Source organism: Corvus kubaryi, unplaced genomic scaffold (assembly GCF_017639235.1).
Source record: "Corvus kubaryi isolate FWS band 111438036 unplaced genomic scaffold, C.kubaryi_AGA036_p1.0 37382, whole genome shotgun sequence".
Classification (NCBI taxonomy): Eukaryota; Metazoa; Chordata; class Aves; order Passeriformes; family Corvidae; genus Corvus; species Corvus kubaryi.
The window spans coordinates 5,193,608-5,211,479 of record NW_024581124.1 but is presented as its reverse complement, the minus strand read 5'-3'; the positions used below and the strand labels follow the sequence as shown (position 1 = coordinate 5,211,479).

General features: G+C 40.4%; 2 protein-coding genes across 7 annotated transcripts in view; one reads left to right on the top strand and one right to left on the bottom strand.

Annotated features, from left to right (window-relative positions):
• Positions 1–163: 163 nt before the first annotated feature.
• On the bottom strand, positions 164–14,162 carry RSRC2 (arginine and serine rich coiled-coil 2). Of its 3 annotated transcripts, none has more exons than XM_042035066.1 (10): positions 14,051–14,162; positions 11,398–11,554; positions 10,822–10,865; positions 8,034–8,224; positions 6,946–7,089; positions 3,444–3,566; positions 3,267–3,346; positions 2,459–2,691; positions 1,102–1,191; positions 164–821 (listed from the first exon to the last, which is right to left on the bottom strand). In XM_042035066.1, the coding sequence occupies exons 1-10, from the start codon at positions 14,054–14,056 to the stop codon at positions 642–644; spliced, it is 1,248 nt and encodes a 415-aa protein (XP_041891000.1). In that variant the 5' UTR covers positions 14,057–14,162; the 3' UTR covers positions 164–641. The 3 variants fall into 3 exon arrangements, with proteins under 3 accessions (XP_041891000.1, XP_041891001.1, XP_041891002.1); XM_042035067.1 differs by having other exon boundaries at positions 8,034–8,246; positions 14,051–14,151; XM_042035068.1 differs by lacking the exon at positions 14,051–14,162 and adding an exon at positions 9,838–9,915 and having other exon boundaries at positions 8,034–8,246.
• A 133-nt stretch (positions 14,163–14,295) lies between these two features.
• The window catches only part of KNTC1 (kinetochore associated 1), a 31,890-nt gene continuing 28,313 nt past the window's right edge, over positions 14,296–17,872 (top strand). For 2 of the 4 annotated variants that reach the window (XM_042035063.1, XM_042035060.1), the window contains exons 1-8: positions 14,296–14,375; positions 15,045–15,176; positions 15,283–15,403; positions 15,787–15,902; positions 16,219–16,291; positions 16,810–16,887; positions 17,030–17,064; positions 17,293–17,403. In XM_042035063.1, the coding sequence (XP_041890997.1) occupies positions 15,051–15,176; positions 15,283–15,403; positions 15,787–15,902; positions 16,219–16,291; positions 16,810–16,887; positions 17,030–17,064; positions 17,293–17,403 (660 nt within the window). In that variant the 5' untranslated portion in view covers positions 14,296–14,375; positions 15,045–15,050. The other 2 variants (XM_042035061.1, XM_042035062.1) reach the window with 2 other exon arrangements.

Sequence of the window (17,872 nt, the reverse complement as noted above, 5' to 3'; positions counted from 1 at the left end):
CAGGGCAAGAGTATCTCAAGTAGGGTGGCTGCAGTAAGGCCCCTCACTGCAGTATTTTAGGCAAATCCTACTTCAAAAGAACCAAACCAAAACCTCCTTAAGTTTTTCCTTCTCTTAACTGGCTGATGGGAGTTTGGCCCAAAAGACAAATTACCATATGACCTTAGAGAAAAAAAAGTCTTTATTATTAACCAGTTTTTTTGCACTGGATTATGTGCCTATTGGCCCAGACCGCTAAATAACATCTACACAATGTTTCTTTCATGTTTCAAGAATTGAAAATAACTGTACAAGGTTAAAGTACAAAAGTACACAAGACAGTGGACACGAAATATCCATGTATGAGTTCATCCCATCTGCTGCTTGGTTTGAAAAGTAGAACTTTTAACTAAAAAATACTGTCCTCCTCTAGTTCTGTCAAGTTTAATGGAAGTGGGTATAACCTGATTACAACACTAACACCAGTATCACTAATCTGATATTTACAAAAAAAATTGTATTTTTCAATAAATTAAAGTCAATGCAACACCCATGCAAGCTAGAATGCTAGCTTTTTGGTGAACAAGGACCCAACATGTGAACAAGAACCTTCCACAGTCCCAAACTTCAAAACAGCCTTTTTTTTTTCTTCTGCTCTTTTTTCAAACTGCATCCATTCCTCGCATGGAAGATGTGAACCCCAATCCCATTCCTCTTTGCGTGTGAGTCTGTGATCTTGCCATTTCATACTGCGCATCCAGATTTCTGAACACCTCCTCCTGCTGCTTCAGCGTTTTGTAACTCTCCTCGTCCACAGAACTGCAGCCAGCTTCATCCTCGCTCTGGAAACAGAACACAAAACATCAGCTCCAGGCAAGCAGGGGCTCACAAATTCCTACAGGATTATTGCTGCAACATCCTTGTGCAGATTTTCTCTGTCAAGAAACACACAGGCCTTCACCCAGTTGCTTTTTGAATTAAATTCAAATTTAGATGCTGTTTCTGAACTTAGTAGATACTTAAAAGCTCTTAAAATCTTAACTGGCTAAGGTACGCTAAAATAAAAAGAGAAATCACTATCCTGCAGTTAATAAACTTAATTACATATTCAGGATTCTTTACCTTAATGCCCATCAGTTTTCTGAATTTGACATTTTGGTCCTTATTTCCAAAATTTAGTTTTTCCCATATTTCTGCAGACTGTGATTTATCCTGTTCAGAATTAAAAAAAAACAACAAAACAAACGTGTCACCTTTTTACATAAGATTCCATTAATAGCACAATAGAGCAGCAAGCAAAGCAACAGTGCTAAACATGAGCCCATTCTGTACCACGGCTAGAAGTAAAAGGTTTCCAAGTCTGACATTCCTCCTGCAGCATCCTCACAGCTCTTTGTGAGGGAAGTCTACCTAACCATGGTGTTCAAAACTGAGGTTTGTTCCTTCCTTGGGCATTTCCAAAGGTCTGGAAGCCTGGTGAGAATTCAGGCTTAAGGTAAATTATGGAAAACCGAATTTGTTTATTGCAATTAATCAATATACAGCACAATTCAGGAAGAAGTGCCCAGAGAGCATTCAGGGTTCTCCTGCCTGCCCTCCCTTTTGTATCCCACCATTGCCATGGGAACTGGTTTGTTTTTCACATCTTATGGAATAGTCTGTGAAAAGGTAAGGGAGCTTGTTACATAACTGCTGCATGATGCAAACCAGCCTAACAAACACTTCTATACCAGAGTAACAAAAGACAAAACTACAAATATTAAAATGGCCATTTTTTCCACAGTACCAGGAGGCAAAAACTCTACAGAAATCCAGCAACTTTTCAAAAAAGCAACTGCCACAAGTGCCTTTCTTACTTCACTAATTGCAAAGACATTTGACACAGCACAAAAGCATGAAGGCTTATTTGTATTTACAACTTTTGTTAGGGTTAATATCGCATTACTCTGGTCCTGAAAAGTTACCAGCAAGGTCAACAGACTTGTCTTTGAAATCTGCAACTGGAGAGGACACAACTACCACATGAAAAATCTCCACAGTCCAACAAAGGAGAGGTCAATTATACACTCTGTACCTTAGCCATCCCTTCCCAGTAAGGGGAGGCCATCTGGATTTGATGTTTAGTTGCAAGTCGTAGGTAAACTGACAAAAGTAACACTGAGATCCAACTATACCTCAGATTATGAGGCTTTATGATATTTGGGGTTTCCTTGACTCTTGTGTCACAACTATTTTATCACGGAAGGACTAATTATCTTAGTCCTTGCACTCCTACATCACAGAACATTGAGTTGGAAGGGACCCACAAGGATCATCAAAGCTCAGCTCCTGGTTTTACTAAAGTTTACCTCAGGCTGATATTAAAACTTGCTAACCGGTATGAAAGCAGTTGTGCTGGAAATAACATTAATCAGCATCCTTAAACTGAGTACAAGATACTCCCAAACAAGTTTATGAAGGTAAGAAAAGCCAACATTACCCCTTCCTTTTTGCCTTGCCAAAGCATCTTCCGCTTTTTCTCTTGCTCAGCAAACTTCATGGGGTTCACTGCTGCTGGGTTGTAATAGCTGGGCACAGCTATGCCAGTCTCTGCCAGTGCCTTGGCCTGGAGCGCTGCCATCTGAGCTGCCATGGCGATCTGAGGGGTCACTTGTGTCCCTGACGCCAGCAGAGCAGCAACGTTGATGACAGAGCCTCCTGTGGCTGCAGCCGCTGAGGAACAAAGGGAACTTGCTAGAAGTAACTTCAGACTTTGGGGAAAAACCCCAACACACACACAAAACCCAATCACCAACCTGCCCCAGAACCAAACAAAAAAGCCAAACCCCTCAAACTTTTCCCTTCAATAGAAGTTGAAAGTGCACAAATAACAAATGCATGATAAAATGAATACATGTGATTTGTCAACTAAGGAACATGCCTCCAGCAGTTTTAAATAAACCAGAACCAGAAGTGAAACTAATGCACCTTGTGGTTCTAAATAGCCCCCTGAGCAAGTAGCAGCCCAATGGCCATCATAAAATACTTTAACAGCCTAAGATACAACATTTTTCTTGTACACTCAGCAAGTAATAAGAAATCCCAATAGTTTTTGTTGGGGTTTAGTTTCTTTTTTTTCAGTTTTGGTTTTTTCAACATTTCCTAGTTCTCGCTGTGGTTCTTATTAGCAATTACATAAAGACAACCTGCCCATCTGTCAAATAAGATTGCAACACTCCATTAACATAGGCCTACTCCATCTTCCACTCACACTGCTGTTCAGAATTAATCTAATACACATGGACTACCTGCAGCCATTTCCTGTTGCTTCTGTTTTTCAACCATTTCTTTCTCTCTCTGTTCTTGCAGTTTCTTTGCTCTTTCCAGCCTAAAGACACATGAAAATAAAAACCATTTAGACATGCAAAATCAACATCAGGAGCCTAGACATGTCACATATCATCAAAATCACCACAATTTCTGACCTTCTGGCTAAGGCTTCCTGTGCATCCATAGCTGTGTTCCGTCCCCGGAAAGGCGGAGGGCTCGGACTCCGGCTGTGGCTCCTGCTGAACCTTCGGGGCTTTTCAATTCTTTTCTTTCGCTCTCTGTAACCAAATTAAACAGTTGCTAAAACAATGAAGGTACACTTGCAGCTTAACATTTCATAAAGTATTTGATCACAGCATTGAAAATTTGCTTTATAATTAATTTGGAGCTCTCAAGAAAATCTTTTCAGAGAGTTTATACTACAACAGTTGCCTTGTAACAACACAGAGCTAAAACTGAAGATTTCCAGCTGTACGAGAATGCACAACTCTGGGTATTCATCTACCCTCTCATACTTAAGTGTTCAGAACAAATAGATCTGCTCTAGAGATTCTAAATCCTAAGGAAAATCATCTAATTTCTGGTAAAATCAATTGCAAGAGAACTTGAATGAATCAAGCTAGAAGAACGCATTAAAACCATAAGAGACCTCCAAGCACTGTAATTATGTTAATAAGGAGCATTTTGAAGAGGCCCAATTTAAGAAGTGGAATAGTACTTCAGGAAATTACTATTACTCTCCCCTAAATGTGCTTTGAAGGAGTCTACTAAGCTGAACATGTGATTTGTCTTGGGTTTCTCTTGGGAAGAGAACTCTGAAGCATGAATTACCTGGAGCCTGACCATCTGAAAATGACCCAGTTAGAATATATTTTTAAGCAAAATACCAAAGTATTCAGTTCAACTCTTCTTTACTAACCTTCTTCCCACCTCCCTCCAAGCAGGAGTCATTCTTAGGACATTTATATCTAATCCCATCTAAATAACAGCTACTCAAAATATACATAAAAAGTACTATTGGCAGTCCTCTGTGCCAGGATCATCAATATCTACAGTACAAGAGATAGGGTTTATCCCAGTTTAAGTCTCTGACACTGGTGTTTCAAACTAAGAAGTCACAGTCACTGAGAGTGTTCAACAAAGCTCAGTTTACAGGTGATATCACTCACACTTTTCCCAGATTTGCCATAATCAGTAAGCTCAGATGCACAAAGGTGTTTCTGCAATTTTTTTAAATGTTATTATCACCCATTTGGAGTAACAGCTAACTGGGGATAATGGCTAACTTGACAACAGCCACTTTCCATGGCATTCAGATATTCCCTTTCTTCTGTTTGCAACCTGGGCAGCATCTACAAACATCATGAAAGGCAGACTGAAGTTACAAAAAGATCCTTGTTTACATGACAAATCTGGTAGAATACAAAGGAGGCAAGACTTATCTTTTCAGAGAAGATGACAAGATGCAGATTCAGGCACTGGGAAGTGACAGATCTGCATTCCTGAGATAAGATGTAATGCATGTTTCAAAGATACCTTCATTTTTCCCGTGCTGACTATTGTTGTTTGGTCTTGTCTTTGGTCTGATGCTTTATTGCACTGGTAAACATCAAGGAAATAAATATTTGAGCTTTTGTATTGAAGTATTTCCATTTGAAACAAGCAGCTGGTGTCATCTTTTCCACCTAGCATTTAATCAGAGCCACACCACTAAAGAACTGCTAGGAGGTTCTAGGCACTCACAAACAAAAAAATTGCTTTAAATGCCTGTGAGGGCAGATCACTTCAAAATCTGAGTTTGAGATTATGCAAAGAACCATCAAGAGAAAGTCAAGCTCTGCCATTTACAAATGCTTCTGCCACAGCCTGCTCACTGTAACACAACAAATACTGGATGTCAGGAATGAGGGAATTCCTTTCACAGGCTGAGCTTTAACAGGGTAGATTTCCACCTCATGTTTATCTGGCTTGTGCAGAGTTTGCCTTGAGGATTGCCCCATAAGTCACTTTCTTTTCTGGGCTTTGTCTGAGCCCTGAACTTGATTAAGTGTTCTAGCTCCGGATAAAAAAAAGACTTATGCCTCATTTACATGCACCCTCTAGGATGTGCAAGACACAAAGAGTACTTAAAAGAAAAGGATTCTTGCAGTATGTCCACCAGTATCCCACGAGGCCTGTTTCCAGTTGGAGAAACTCCTAAGCTATGACTATCCCTTACGTTTTCTTCCCACCTTTGATGTTTTGTTTCAGGTAATTTGAATTCCACTGCAGAAGCCAAAATCTATTCTGGGGCATGAAGTTTTTATGGAGCCATTAAACACAACATTCAAAATGACTTTTAAAAACAGTATGTGCACATTATCTACAGTAACTGGTAAAAACGGGGAGCCAAAGCCTTGCAGAACGTGCTGAATGTGGCTTAAATACCATTAAATACAAGTAACGTGTACCAACTGCAGACCCAGCTCTACTCACCCCAGCTCAATGTTTGGTAGAAAGTGCATATCAAAAATATGACACAAACCATGTAATTCAACTATTTCTTCAGAAAGATAGGTCTTCTGAACAGTTTCACAAGGGATGTTGTAGCATTACACGAGTGTGATTGTTAAGACTCCAATGTTCCACTGTAATGTTGAGTAGTCATAACCAGTCATAGGGCAATTTAAAATATTCTGGTGAAAACACACTAAGAACTGGAACACTGTCAACACTTTCTTGGAGCTCTGCAGGGACACTGATTTTCATTCAAACTACTTTCAACAAAACATCTGTAGCAGTCATTAAGTTGTATTTCAGCTTCACCATTGAGAAAATCCTACAGGGCATTAAGAATGCAAAGGTGATACAGAGACTCAGAATTCTACACCAAAATACTGAATGCATTATCAGTATTGAAAAACATTAACTTCTATACAGCGATGAAAATGTCAACTTCAGCATATCCTACATGAGGTATGGAATCTCAACTCTGTCACAGACCCAGACCAAGACAGTATGTATCTAGATCAAGTGCTTCTACAATTAAAGGAAGACATCAAAACACTGAAGGGAAAAAAATTAATGTTATAAATATTCTCAAGCTTGAGAACTTGACAAAGAGGAGCTCGTAATCACTAACACTGAAGAGTACATTCACATCAGAAATGATCCATCTGAACTAAAATTCACCTTAGCACCACCCCAACTGTCACTTCACAGAAAAATTAACTTAACTTTGTGGAGCTGATCAGAATTAGTTTCTGATCTGTGTATCTGCTCTGACAGCCAGTGATTCCCAGTTAAACTCTCCTTTTCTCCTACATACACAAACTGAAGGGATAAATACACCACTATGCCAACCACACTACTATTTAATCAAACACACGAAAGGGTCACCTGTACCTTATTCTTCAGTTCTTCCCACTTCAATAATATTGGTAACAAGAAGTCAAACTATGAAAAGCCAAGAGTTTGAGACCTTTCAGCTGTCTAGGACAAATGTCTCTGTAAGACTAAGCAAGCCACCCAGTCCTGAACCCACTCTCTCAGCACAGCTGCAAAAAGGCCCAACACATTTAGCCGCACTGAACAGACATTAAATGGCAAATCCATCCCATCAGCCCACCACAGAATGTTCAACCAAACGTCACCAAGTATACGGAAGGCAACACTTACCTGCTTCTGCTCCTAGTTCTGCTTTTACTTCTACTTCTATGTCTGTGTCTAGATCTTGATCTAGAGCGAGATCTGATCCGTCGCTTTCTCTCTCTGCTGCGAGATCGGGATTTTTTCCTATCACGACTTCTACTACGATGACGTCTGAAACACATGCCCCGAATTCTTATACATATTCTTGTGTTCAAATGCAGTTTGTACTTAAGGACTTACACATGGGTTCGTCACCACAGAGAAAAAAATGGACCAGGCAGGGTGGGGAGACTACAAACTACACATGGAAATTCTCATGCCTAGAACAGGTTAAGCTGTAGGAAAGGGATGAAATGGGAAGGGAACCAAACCCCACCACCAGCCACAACTGAGCTGCACAGTTTATGTAAATAACCATACTCAACGACACTTATTTTTAGCTGTTCACTTTAGTGTACATCTCAAAACAAATATAAAGCCAAACTAATCTGATGTAAGAGTGTTAAATCCAAGGCAACAAAATCCTGCTCCTCTCCATGGTATTTGAAGACCTCTGGGAAAGATGCTCAAATTCCAGCCTGTGAGTCACATCCAGTCCCTCAGCCTGTCATTAGCCAAAGCTTGTTCCTTGCTACCCTGTTTGCTGCAGATCCCTCAGCTACAAAGGAAGAAGTTCTGCTGGCAGCAGCCTGTTTGTCCCAGGCAATTTTCCTACCCTCAGAACATGCTGGGTGGGCTACCAGGCAAGGAGAACTGGCCAGCACTCCCTCTGAGGAAGCTCATGATCTAGGAGGTAAAGAGCCTAAGTGTATTTGCTTTCCTGTCACTGACAATAGGATACATTTAATACTCTGTTTAATATTTTCTATACCAATTATAAACATGAGACACATCCCTACATAAAGTCTGAGAGCTATTTTATACTTTTATTTCAAACCAATCTGCAAAAAAACTATCTACAAACGCACTACCCAGTGAAAACTGAAACATGCAATATAAACTGATCCTTTACACTAGGTCAGGAACAGAGCTCAGCTGTACTTCAGTAGTCTACAATAATTCCAAATATGCCTTTTGGAAATACACTCACACAATAATCACATATAACAACTTACCTTTCCCGAGACCTGGATCTTGAATGACTCCTCCCTCTGGATGACTTTCTCTCTTTGCGTTTATGCCTCTCCTCACCATTTTCAGATGAATTTAGGCTATCTCTTCCCTTGTCAGAAGAATGCTCTTTGTCATTGTGGTCTTCAGATTTGTGCTTCTTGGAGGACTTCTCTTTGGATTCATGTCTTCTTGCCTGTTTTAAGAAGAAGTTGGTTCTTTCAGGAAAATAGTGCAACAAAGAGAGTTAGTATGGGTATCAGAAGATAAAAATGCTAAGTTGTGATGCAACATTAGTAACCTTAGGAGTGTGACTCAATCATGAGCCACGGCTGCTTTACCTAATGCCACCAACTACCCAAAGTTGCAAATGAACTCTTATCATTTTTTCCCCTTTTCCCTCCTCCCACTGTCTATAAAAGATTTTTAAGGTATCCATCAAGGTATCTTTACAGTGCTTCCATATAAGACTCACAGCATTGTAACAAAAAACCTGTCCTTTTCAGTTATTGTCTCCATTCCAAGCACGTAAGTACCTATCTTAAAGAACCTGACAATTTATGAATATGCATGTATATAAACAGAGCTGCAGTGACTATTTAATATTTGCCTAAGCCTTCCATGTAGAAAGTTACTAAAATCCACACATAGTTACAGACATACTATTTTGCTTTTAGAACTAAAAAAATCTTCTAGTCATCACTGAGTAATTATTTTCTAGAGCAAAACTCTCTTCAGTAACTTCCAACAGTTTTTACTAAGCAAAGTGATAATTTACATGGCTGACATCCCACTTTTAGTATTTCAAACGAACATGCATCACTCAGACTTCCCACAGTAGTTTTAAATTACAGATATGCTGCTCCACTATACCGCAATTCCTTCCTGCAGTGCCTCTTAAAAAAAGAAAAAAAAAAAAAATTCCTTTTTATAGCTGCAATGCCAAAAATATTTAGCAAGGTCAGACCCGATTTTTGCCAGTGCTCTCCTTAGAGACTAAGTCGTGACATCAACACCCTTTCTTAATATATCCAGTGTGTTTTGAAACCTTTCCAGCACAAAAGTATAGCCCACTAAGTGTTACATTTTAATAATGTTCTGCTCAAGTCACAGATCAAGCATGATACATTCATTTTAGATAAACCCCAATTATTCAAAAGTTGTTTGGTTGGTTTTCTTGCTTATCTGTATCTGTTAACTACTCATAAAACCTTTTCTTCCATCAGAACTCTTTCTCAAATGAATCTGGAGAATATATTATACCCACTTGTCCAAACCTAACTTTTTATTAATTGGTATCCATTTCTAAATATATTTGATTACTGTTCTTCAAGTTAACAAATATTAGATAATTTTCCTGCTTTCACAGTATTTCATTTTTAACTCCTATAATAATCAGTTGTTACATCTGAGGTTACCTGTACACTAATTTTAAGTATGTATTTATATAAATAGTTCTCACATACATACTAAGAAGAATTACTGATATTCAGCATTTAGTCTACAGACAGAGCTTAATATTGCAAATCAATGACAACAGTACATCTACTGTGGGAGATAATTTCTCATGTGTTCACTCTGTGAAACTTAAAAGCTGCTAAATAAATTGTGTAAGATTAGATCCAACAACCTAGCAAAGCACTGGACAGGATTTTAAACACCTTTGTTTTTAATCATTAAAGAGTCTTAGAATTTTTTATTTTAATCACATTTTTCAGACACACACTTAGTAATAAAACCACCATTATATCCCATAACGGATTTAAGATATTTTTAAGGGAAATATGAGTTTGAATGACTAATAGTTACCTTATCATGAAGTAGGCTTATAATTTTGCTATCTGAGTCTGCAGCGTCTTCAGTTCAGTCTCTTCGCGCATTAGCACGCTGAGTATGATTTATTATAGAAATGTTATCATGTGAGCTAAACAATATATTATTCAATTTCACAAAAACTCGCCTAGATTTTTCTTTCCTCCTTTTTTTTTTTTTTTAAACAGAGCTTCCATTGGAATGTGGGAGGGAGAAGTTCCTGACCCGGGTTTGAAGTTAAAAAGTCCCTTATCTGTCCCAGCCTATTGCCCCACACGGCTTAAGCTTCTTTATGATTATTTCGATGCTCCTGGTTTGCTTGTTTCAGCTCTTCTCTGGTGTGTGAGCCAGTTATTTTTAAGGCATTATTGATGCTGTCTCTTCTCACTCCCCTATATATACACATACACATTCATTTATTTTAAGAGACAGCCCTCTGAAATTTTTGCTGCTACTGTCACATTTCCAGCTGACTCAGCTTGTTTGTCAAGCTATGACAGCCTTTACAATTAAAGGATGCAATAAACATAGTGCAGTCCAGTGGGGAATTATTTTTAATACACCTAAGTAGACAGGTATGTATTATTCAAAGTCCTGAACACTGGCCAGGAACAAAGCCACCCAAGGCTTTTGGATAATGGAAGCTCTGTAAAAGTGATCAAGAACACCATCCTACTTCTCCACATGAACTCTCTCGGCTGTTTCCACAAAAATTAAAAAAAAAAAGAAGAAAAAAAAAGAAAGAAATTAAGTTACTAGTTTCTGAAAGCACTCTCTATAAAGCTATTACCTTGTCAACATGATGGCTGCAATCATGCTTCACTATGAAAGGCTCTCCATATCCATTTTTAAAGCTTAAAGTTTTCAATTTCTTGTACTTACCATAAAGTCATTTATATAGGTTTACACATACATATGTGCATTACTACAAGATATCTTTTAAGATGTACAATTACCTAAACGCTACAAAGTGTTAATTACCTCTTTGCTTCTGCTCCGGCTTCTGTGTTTTCTGCCTTCAGTATCTGGAGAAGAAAACATTTACTGTCATTTACCAAGATAAAGAGATGATCACCTGGCTATAATCTTTCTAGCTCCTTTCTGTTACTCCACCCCTTAAAGTCAAAACATAAAAACCAAACAGCACTATTTGAATATCTACTGCAGAAAGCAAACTCTGGTTGTTAGTCCCAGTTCTTTGCAGTGACGGTGAAAAACTAACCCACATCATACTCCAATCATGTTTTCCGGCCAGGTAACCTTACTCTCCTTACAACCATGCAAAAATATCCCAGTCTATGCTTATCTAATCAAAACGAAACAAAACAAGACAGTTTCCTGTTTGGTGCGGTCTGATCATGTCCCCCCTCCCCGATCCCCTCAACACTGATAAGACCTTTTCCCTCAGCAGTTTCAATATTTAGGATACACCCCTGAAGTTAGCAGATCCATTTTTTTCCCAGTTCTAAAAAGTTACTAGAGCTAGGTCTGTTTTTCCCAAAATTGCTTCAAAGAGAATTCAGCTCTACAAGCAGTTTGCTTCCATCGAGACCATACCTGATTTCCGTCTTCTTTCCCTTGACCGTGAGCGTGATCTCGAATAATGATGCTTTGATGTTCTGGGAGAACTGGAGGCATCTGATTGTTCCTTTTTCTTCTCTCTTTCTGGAGAGGATTTTTCTGGGACTACTCCATCTCGTTCTGTATCACTACCCTACACATGAAGACAGGACGTTTAAAAAGCAGAAGCTTAGGACTAAAAACCAAGAAAAAACCAATTTACCTCATGCTTCCTCTGAAGATACACCTAATTTTTTCTCTGTAAAGACAATGCTGTGTTCATCCCATGCTCGGACAATAGCTTTATAGACTTGCAGTGAACTGTGTAAATGCATGCAAATTGATTTTTCAAGATTTTAATAAAGAGAACTGATATAAAATGAACATTTTGCTTTCTCACTACATTAAAGTGTACTTTATTTTTTCCATGTACTTCTGAGAGTATCAGTAACACTAAACTCTGATGCAGTTTTCTCTAAATGGTGTTTGTAGCTCAATCACTTTTTAGCATTTCCATGACCAGGATTACTTAAGGACAATGCTGTCCCAACAGATCTGAGTGACCTCACAAGTTTGGGCATTACTGAGGCACAGCACAAAATCCCCAGAGTGTTCTGAAGCATGGAATGAACTTTGAAGAGAGAAATGCAGCAAGGTGCATTGTTTTAGTGTTAGACAGCTAACTCTGGAATGAGGAAACACCTCAACAGTATCTCTGTGCAAAAATATTTATTTGTATGAGAGCACATACAGGTCACTTACACCTGTTCCGACAATATTGCATTTTCCTCAGATAATGAAAACCAAGATGTTCCCTTCACTCCTTCTAAACTTTGATCTAGGAGGACTAAATCCAAAAACTATTCTTGTGAAATCAAGATACTCTATAACTCAGTCTGTGAGAGGTAAATGAGTACAACTGGTGTACAATGCACTGAAAGGAACAGAGTGAGAAAGTACACACTGAGAAGGTGAATCTGCTCTCATTAATGATTTTACAGGTTCACTGGTTGTGTCCTGATCTCCTAAGTGCCAGTCATAATCAAACCTTCTGAACACCATGGGGCTGCAGAAGATGTCACTAAGGTCATCATTTGGCCCAGAATCGCTACTCAGGAAGACATTTAGTGTAGCAGACGACTCAAACTTACAGCTATCCACTCACTGCAACTGATCAACGGTTTGCAAATTGAACAAGACGTGAAAATCTCTCAAATGTTCATTTACATCCACTGCTTTGAAAACAAAGCAGCTGCTTTTTCTTACACAACAGGCATTGCAGATTGTCATTAATATACTGTGTACTAATGGCAGACTTTCTTCATTACATGCTACAGGTAAATATTTGGATTTATATTTCAGCTACTACTGTTTACATTTTGAAGCTACTTGAGAAGAACGAGAATATCAGCTAAGAGTGTAAATTAGCTGGAATTTAAAACACACCATCCAAGTGAAACTGAGCCCACTGCCACATTTTCCAAGGCCACCAATCTCATTATTTACACAGTGCTGCTCATTAGTGCCCTTGTGCTCTGCACCTGAAGGAAATCTCTGTGCTACAAAAAAAACCCCAGCAATAAAAAAGCTGATAGCATTCAGGGAGATTATTCTCAGTTCTCAGACTGGCCACAGGCACAGTGTTACCTTGAATAAGCTCCTCACCTACACTTTAGAGGAACCTCTGAATATAGTACTAATACTTTAATCTAAGTGCAAAACCCCGTGCACATAATTAAAGTCCTTTCACAGAAAAATGTACCTTAATCTTAACAGGTTAAGTTATATAACAACGACAATAAAATAATTTTAAAAGAATTTTCTCCAGAAGTTTACAGTCCCCCTGTTCTGTTTCACCGCTGGTCCAACTTTCAAGATAAAATACTTAATTACCAGATTAGACACCGCAAAACGCTTAAAGTCAACTTTGAAAAGTTCTACCACTTTCAAGCCCGGTTTGTTGGTTTTTTTTGTCAAAACTATTCAACAACTTTTGAAAAAATTAACCACATCAGGCAAAGTCTCTGATAACTTTTACTGATTCCTCAACCCAGTCAGGGGTGAAATTCCTTTATACGTTACCAGAGGACAGAATTTTTTCAGAGAAAATAAAACTACACTTAGACCCTGTTTCAACATGAAGGGCAGTGGTAACTACAGCAGAGGCGCTTCCCATCGATATTAACCATAAAAAGCACGATGGGAGGAAATTAACTGGATACAAAAAAACCTGTGACCAAACACAAAGGGCGAAGAAAAGTAGAGAAACGAAAATTTAACACGGCACAGACAGCAGGTCGCTCCCCTCACAGAGAAGCTTCGCCCCACACTCCCCATGAGAAACGCCAGTATCGCCACAGCACTTCTCCCCCAAGCCATAGAACCACCGGGGCTCAGTCCCAGGGAGTCTTCGCCTCTCTCCAAGCCCCAAGGAATGAAGCAGAAACTTCTGGAGACATGGATTGAAGCGTTGAGCGCAGCGCGGCCGCCCCTCCCCGAGCCCATCATGGCGCCGCAGCCGAAGGCGCGGCGGGCGCCATTTTGTGTCTCAGCGCACACGGCTCCCGACGCGGCCCTCCCCGGCTCTGCCCCCCCTCAGCCCTTTCCCCGCCACTCCCGCTCCAAAACCCCGGCAGCAACCGCCGCTCACCGCCATGACCGAGAGCCTGGGCCGCCGCCGCCGCCGCCCCTCAGCAACCTCCTCGCAGGGCTCGACCTCCCTCGGCTGCGCGGCCACAGCGATCGCGCGCGGCCCCGCCCGCCCTCACTGCGGGTGCCCGGATGTGGCGCTGCGGGGGGAGCGCGGGGGAGCGCGGTGCGTTGTGGGCCGAGGAGGCGCGTTCTCGTTCGCGGAGGTTTGGCCACTGCCGCGACCCGTAGAGCCTGTCCCGGCTCCCGCCAAATTGAAACGCAGGAGCGGCTGGGGGGGGCGCGGTCAGGGGAGCCGGGTCCCTGTGGGCACGGGAGTGTCACCGGTGAGGGGATCGGGGGGTCCCTGTGGGCACGGGAGTGTCACCGGTGAGGGGATCGGGGGATCCCTGCGGGCACGGGAGTGTCACCGGTGAGGGGATCGGGGGGTCCCTGCGGGCACGGGAGTGTCACCGGTGAGGGGATCGGGGGTCCCTGTGGGCACGGGAGTGTCACCGATGAGGGGACCGGGGGGTCCCTGCGGGCACGGGAGTGTCACCGGTGAGGGATGGGGGAGACCATGGGGGCCCGGGTTCCTCTGGAAATAGGGATGTCACCGGCCGCAGTGAGGGATGGGGGTCCCTGTGAGCATGGGTTTGTCACCGCGGTGAGGGGCAGTGATTCCCTGAGGGCAGGGGATGGGGGTCCCTGTGGGCAGGGGTTTGTCACCAGTAGAGGCCATGAGGGTCCCTGAGGGTTGGGGATATTCATAGCAGCTGTCAGAGCACTGTCAGAGTGGGGAGGACTCTGTTCCCCCCAAGCTGCCTTCAGCCAGGCCGGGATCCCCACTGCTCACTTGGTTCTAAACACACTGTTCATCCTTACAAGGCTTCTTGTACAGCCCTTCATCCTTGCACAGTGTCTCCACACAGTAATACAGTCAATAACTTGTTTGTGGCCATAGAACTTTTTAGAGCTGTTTGCTCTACAAGATGTTCCTGAAATGTTTATCCCAGGCAAAGATGTGGAACGATATTGAGCTCCTGCTCAACGATGACACCGGGCAGCTCCTTGTGGGTTTGGGACACAACTGTGGCACCGCCTTGTACCAGGTGGATACACGGCTGCAGATCACATCTTCGGAAAAGGTACAACCCATCAAAGTTGTGCTTCTATCTTTTTTAATAATTACCTGGACTTCTTTGTCGTGGTTTTCTGAAGTGTTCCTGTGTGTAACAGCCTTTCCCTTCGCAGGTCTCTGTGAACCCTCAGCTCCATGCACGCAGCTCCAGGGATGGCAGCATTGTTGTTGTGGACAGATCTGTGGCACTTCTGGACAGCACTGGGCTGTCTCTTCTGATGCACATTCAGTTTGGTGAGTTCATTCCTTTGGAATTTCACTTTGCAAGTGAAAACTAGCTTTTAAAATACGTAGGTTTGTACAGGAAAACATAGCAAGTGTTTGACTAGCCTGTAAAAGGAAGTATTATAACAAGTACCTAAGTAATAAAAAGTGATTTTGGCTTCTGAACAATTAACTATTTCGGTACAATGTAATTTAAATCCTTCCTAACTTTTCACTGAAGTGGGAATAATGGATACCAAAACCACTCCCTGTAGGCCCCTTTCCATATTTCATTTAGTCAAAACAATTTGTTCTGAGGAAATCTGGGATGCTGTATTGTCCAAGTCTTGTCTGAATGTTTATTCATAAACCCCAAACCTTAATATTTGACATTTTACCATGGAACTTTTCAGATACTAATGTGGATGTAGTGGGTATGTGTCAAGAAAATCAATTTCTTGTGGTTGGTGAGAGAAGAGGCAGTTTACATCTTATCCACATTCCATCAAAACAAACCTTGCTAACCAAGGTACAGTAACTTTTCTATTTAATTTTGCTGAAAACGTTTTGTTCTCAGACTTTCTTGAGGTTTTTTTAATCTCTCTTCCAAATACCAAAGTATAGACATCGTTACCTTTGGACAACATATTCTAACCAAACAGGTGAAAGGGGCACTTCTGTTCCCATGAGTAATGAATAAGGAAAATATATTTAGGAATGGCATGCATAAACAAGAACCAGGCCATCATGAAAGAAAAAAGTTAAAAGTTTGAACTGATGATCAGTATTTCAATTTTTTTTTAATAAAATACAGACTAATACTCTTCACACTGTTTCTATTTTAGATTTTGGTTGAACAATCTTCAACTGAAAAGACTTACTTAAATCTCTTTATTGTAAAAGATAATGTGGATGCAGGTAAGAACTGGATGATTTTTTTTCTCCCCCTTTGTGCAAATTTTTTGTGATTTTGTTTCCCTTTAATATCTCAGGGAAAGAGATTACAAAATAAATAATACAGGAAAGCATAAAGAAAAGTTTTTATGTGCACAATGCAAACCAAAGCTGTATAAGATTCTTTATCTCATTAATTATTTTACAAATACCATAGGAAACATTCAGAACTTGACACCTCTTTCTTTTGAGACTGTGCTAAACATATGAAAAGGCTTAAAAAGGAAGAATTCCTTCTGTCTTCTATCAGACTTCAGATTTTAGTAGTTCTGATCTATAAGCTCCCAGCCCTGTTCTGTCACAATAGAGTATATTATTCTGCTCTTAGTTGGAAATGACAAAAATTTTGTTTAAAATAGTCTAATCTATTGGTCAGATGATTTTTTGGTGTCAATTATTTCAGTGTCCTGTTTACGAGCAAGTCTTCTCTTTACTTACTCTTGAATACTTAAGTTTGAAGTATTTGTGTTGGGTTTTTTTAGGTGTTTATCACATGTTCATTCTCACAAGCAATGGATGTTTCTGCATTATGCGTGTCCCACTTGCTAAAACACAGGAAGGTAGGAGAAGCTACAGACCCCTTTAGATTTCATCAGAACAGGGAGCCCTGTATTAAAAAACTTTCCTATATGATGCTTAGTGCCTTTTTTAAATTTTGAAAAAGTTTTAACACTGATTTTATTTTCTTTTTTTGATATTTAGCAATTGAGAAGATGGATATGACTACAGCAAAGCAAGTAAGAAACACCTGCAAAACTGGTAACGTGTTAGAAGTGCAGAGTTTGTAACCAAACTTTGCTCTGTATATTCCATCGACTGTTCACCAGTCCAGTATTCCTCTGATAGCTGTGATTTTTACTTTTTCTGCACGTTTAGAAATGAGAAGAGATTTTACCCACTGGTTCTATAAATGACTCTTTTTCTTCCCTGTCTGTTGACATCCCCTTCCTCTCCCACCCCACAAGTTACAAGAACAGATAAAGACAACTTTCATTGCCACGGGAGAGCATCACAGCCTCGGCTGTCAGGATTTTGTGATCAGCAACTCAGTGAACAAAATCCATTTGATAATTGGGGTAAGCACTAAGAACATGGTCATAACAATTTTTATATTATCAGTAATGGTGGTTTTGGTTCTGCAACAAAATTTGTCTCCAGGTGGTTTCAAAAGAAGCTCATCAGCTTTTTGCACCAAGACTTTTTTGCCTTTCATTTCCTTCACTGTAAATTTAAAGGTTGTCACCTGTGCAGCCTGTCTGTAGTTTTTCTCATAAGGAAATAACTTTGTCATTTCCAAAATTACTTTGTTATGGTGGATGAGGAGAAAATCTTTTCACCCTGGTTTTATGAGCTCAGTAAATCACTGGTTCCTGATCTGTACAGGCTGGATTGTTTATAGATACTATCTGAGCTCACAGACAAAACAAAAGCTGGCAAGAATCTTCCAAGCATCTTCCCATTCAACAAAGCTCTGCTAAAATAACAAGGTCTAATTCAACAGAGCTTTTAAGCATGAATTAAGTACAGGAACTAATAAAAAAATTA